The 3,199-nt window shown below is 62.7% G+C and overlaps 1 protein-coding gene across 2 annotated transcripts; it reads left to right on the forward strand.

Annotated features, from left to right (window-relative positions):
• Window positions 1–249: 249 nt before the first annotated feature.
• Window positions 250–2,384, forward strand: Rpl10a (ribosomal protein L10a). 2 transcript variants are annotated; one of them, XM_028888381.2, is made up of 6 exons: window positions 250–359; window positions 524–598; window positions 694–774; window positions 1,112–1,260; window positions 1,870–2,042; window positions 2,184–2,384. In XM_028888381.2, exons 1-6 carry the CDS (start codon window positions 355–357, stop codon window positions 2,352–2,354), a joined length of 654 nt encoding a protein of 217 aa, XP_028744214.1. In that variant the 5' UTR covers window positions 250–354; the 3' UTR covers window positions 2,355–2,384. The 2 variants fall into 2 exon arrangements, with proteins under 2 accessions (XP_028744214.1, XP_037055372.1); XM_037199477.1 differs by lacking the exon at window positions 250–359 and having other exon boundaries at window positions 694–1,003.
• Window positions 2,385–3,199: the final 815 nt, after the last annotated feature.

Here is a 3,199-nt window from a genome sequence, read left to right on the forward strand (position 1 = left end):
GCGACGGAGGAAAACAGTGACTGTGCAAGACGCAGGTCAGGCATAAGACAGGGAGGGAGCCGGCGGAAACCCGACCTCCGTGCTCCGGCCCCAGCGCCTTAGCTGGGTAGGAGGCAGGGAGCCCCAGCGCCTGCGGGTCCCTGCGCGGCGCTCACGGTGCAGTCGCGTGCTGGCGCCCCCCAGCGGCCGCAAACCGCAGCGCTCCCTCCACCCCCCCGCCGCCCGGCCAGGCTGAGAGGCGGACCGCGCGACCCGACGAGCAGTTCTCGCGAGAACAAGAGCGCTATTTGAGCGCAAGCGTAACGAGCTCGCTTCTCTTTTCCGGTTCTCGCCGTCGCCGCCGCCCCAGCAGCCATGAGGTAAGCGGGGGTCGCGGGGCGCGATCCGCCGCCATCCGGGCTCCCGGGTGCCCCGCGGGTGACCTGCGGCCGGACTCGGGGGCTGTGCCGTGGGCCGCGTCCCTCCGCGCGGGGCCCGGGGTGCAGCGTGGCCGGCCCTGAGCGCGCTCGTTTCTCCCCAACAGCAGCAAAGTCTCTCGCGACACCCTGTACGAGGCGGTGCGGGAAGTCCTGCACGGGAACCAGCGCAAGCGCCGCAAGTGAGCGGGGGGCGAGCCGGATGGGCGGGAGGGGGAGCGGGGCGAGCGCCCCGCGGGGTCGGCGGCCCCGCGCTGACGTCGCCCCTGCCGCCCAGGTTCCTGGAGACGGTGGAGCTGCAGATCAGCCTGAAGAACTACGACCCCCAGAAGGACAAGCGTTTCTCGGGCACCGTCAGGTTGGCACCGCTCTGACCCCACCCAGCCCCTCGGGGTCCCCCGTGTGGCCGAGCCCGCGGCGGGCACGGGGACCCCGACGCGCGCCAGGGTAGTCCAGGCGGCCTGCTCCGGGCGGGCTGGCTGGACGGACCCCCACCCTGGGTCTTAAAACAAGAGGGGAGGCGTGGGGAGGCCTCGGCCGAGCCCGCCGCCTAGCCTGAGAAGCCAGGCTAGTGTTGACCTCGCCGGGTAAGACTCGGGGCTCGCTGCCCCCCCCAGGCTCCGTCACAGTCGCCTTCCCGGGCACTCGGACTGGCCGTGACCTGCTGTCCTCTCCCTCCCCCACCCCCAACGCAGGCTCAAGTCCACGCCGCGCCCCAAGTTCTCGGTGTGCGTCCTGGGGGACCAGCAGCACTGCGATGAGGCCAAGGCCGTGGACATCCCCCACATGGACATCGAGGCCCTCAAGAAGCTGAATAAGAACAAGAAGCTGGTCAAAAAGCTCGGTAGGGGCAGCTGGGTGCCATGTCTGGGGTCCACTCGGGGGCTGGTGTTGAAGGCATTTCACGGGCTCACCTCAACACCACAACCCGGCGCCACCTGCCCAGGAGGGCTACCATGGGGGGGGGCTCACATGGGTCAGCGGTCCAGAAACACCCCGCAGGCCCATGTGATGGAGGCCGTCACTCCGAAGTGGCCCCTACCCAGCTGTTGGGTGTTTGGTGACCCTGGGGTCTGGTGGACGCTGTTGCAGGCTCCCTCTCCCCACTGCGATATCAGATAGGCCTCTTTAGAGCTCCTTGCCAACGTGGTGTGGCACCCACTCACACCGATGTCTGCACCACAACAATCCTGCTGTGGGTTTCTCAAATACCTAGGGTTGGTTATAGGTCTGCGCCACCAAGTCGGGCATTCACCTGGCTCTCGGTGAATGCTGGGGTTACACCAGGCGGGAGACCACCGCGGCCCCTCGGTCCTTTGCAGTGAGATGTGGATTGTGGGTCGGTCATCTCGGTAGTGTGGGGTCAGGGGGTGGACCTGCACTACTGAAGATTTCAAGGGTTGGTTCTGCTTTTCTGGCCTGGATGTAAGTAGCCCATGACTTGCCCTCACAGCCAAGAAGTACGATGCCTTTTTGGCCTCCGAGTCTCTGATCAAGCAGATCCCTCGTATCCTGGGCCCAGGCCTCAACAAGGCTGGCAAGTTCCCTTCCCTGCTGACACACAATGAAAACATGGTGGCCAAAGTGGACGAGGTCAAGTCCACGATCAAGTTCCAGATGAAGAAGGTTGGTCTGGGCTCCGGGGAGGTCATGGTGCTAAGAGGAACCGAGTTTGGTCCTTAGCTAAAGGTGGGAAGCAGAGTGTAGAACCCTGGTCTACACCCGGAAGGGCCAGGCCAGATGTTCACTAGCCTGACCTCCGTGCAGGTGCTGTGTCTGGCTGTTGCTGTTGGCCACGTGAAGATGACCGACGACGAGCTGGTCTACAACATCCACCTGGCTGTCAACTTCTTGGTGTCCTTGCTCAAGAAGAACTGGCAGAATGTCCGGGCTTTGTACATCAAGAGCACCATGGGCAAGCCCCAGCGTCTGTACTAGGGCACCCCAATAAACCTCAGTGCTACCGTACCCCTGGTCTGTGTGTGACTTGGAGCTGTGGGGGGCAGGGAGTGGTGGGTGTGAGGGTTCAGCTGAAGGGCGTGTCCCAGTGGGGCTTTGGCCCACAGCTAGGCGTTGCTTTCTGGCCCCAACCAGGTCTGCTTGTAGATTCAGTCCAGCTGAAAGCCAATTCCAGTATGGTGAGGTGAGGTGTGCCTTAACTCGGGGCTGTTGAAATGTTTCCAGGGGGCTGTGGTAGTGACAGGCAAGGCCACCTTAGCGGTCACTCACTTCTGGGTTCAAGCACGTAGCTGCAGCTAGCCCAGAGCAGAGTTGGTATGGCAGGCCCCTCCTAAGGAGGGGCTTGAAGCCTTCGCTTCCACAGATGAGAAGTCCACAAGCCTCACCTGTAAATCTGAATGTCTTGTACCTGAGTGATCTAGAGTAGGCTGGCCAGGTACAGCCTGGTGTGAGGATGGGTATTAGTAGGAGTTGTGGGAATTTGTATGTCACAGGCCAGCGTCCAACCCAGAGCTCTCCCCCTGCAGGCTGTGGGGTGTACTGGCGGGCTTGGGGCGTCATTCTACTCATCCTTAGGGTAGAATCTCAGGGCTCAGCTGGTTACCAGCATGCCTAGTCTAGCCTGGGCATCTCCAGGAGTGACTGCTGAAGACTCAGTTGATGGCCCAGCCTGGTAACCTACACACCTGGCTGCAGCTGTCCCAGAGGGCACTAAGGTGATGTCCAGACGATGCTGGGCATGCATGAGTGATGTGGTTGATCACAGCGGCTCTGTACCACATCTGAGTACAGGCCACGGTGGGAGGCTGCACATGACACACAAC

This window comes from Peromyscus leucopus, chromosome 16_21 (genome assembly GCF_004664715.2).
Source record: "Peromyscus leucopus breed LL Stock chromosome 16_21, UCI_PerLeu_2.1, whole genome shotgun sequence".
Taxonomy (NCBI): Eukaryota; Metazoa; Chordata; class Mammalia; order Rodentia; family Cricetidae; genus Peromyscus; species Peromyscus leucopus.

Bases quoted from the DNA above. Each gene is read 5' to 3' on its own strand.
- Rpl10a (XM_028888381.2), top strand. The intron at 599-693 runs GTGAGCGGGGGG...CCTGCCGCCCAG, and splicing joins AACCAGCGCAAGCGCCGCAA to GTTCCTGGAGACGGTGGAGC. The intron at 775-1,111 runs GTTGGCACCGCT...CCCCCAACGCAG, and splicing joins CGTTTCTCGGGCACCGTCAG to GCTCAAGTCCACGCCGCGCC.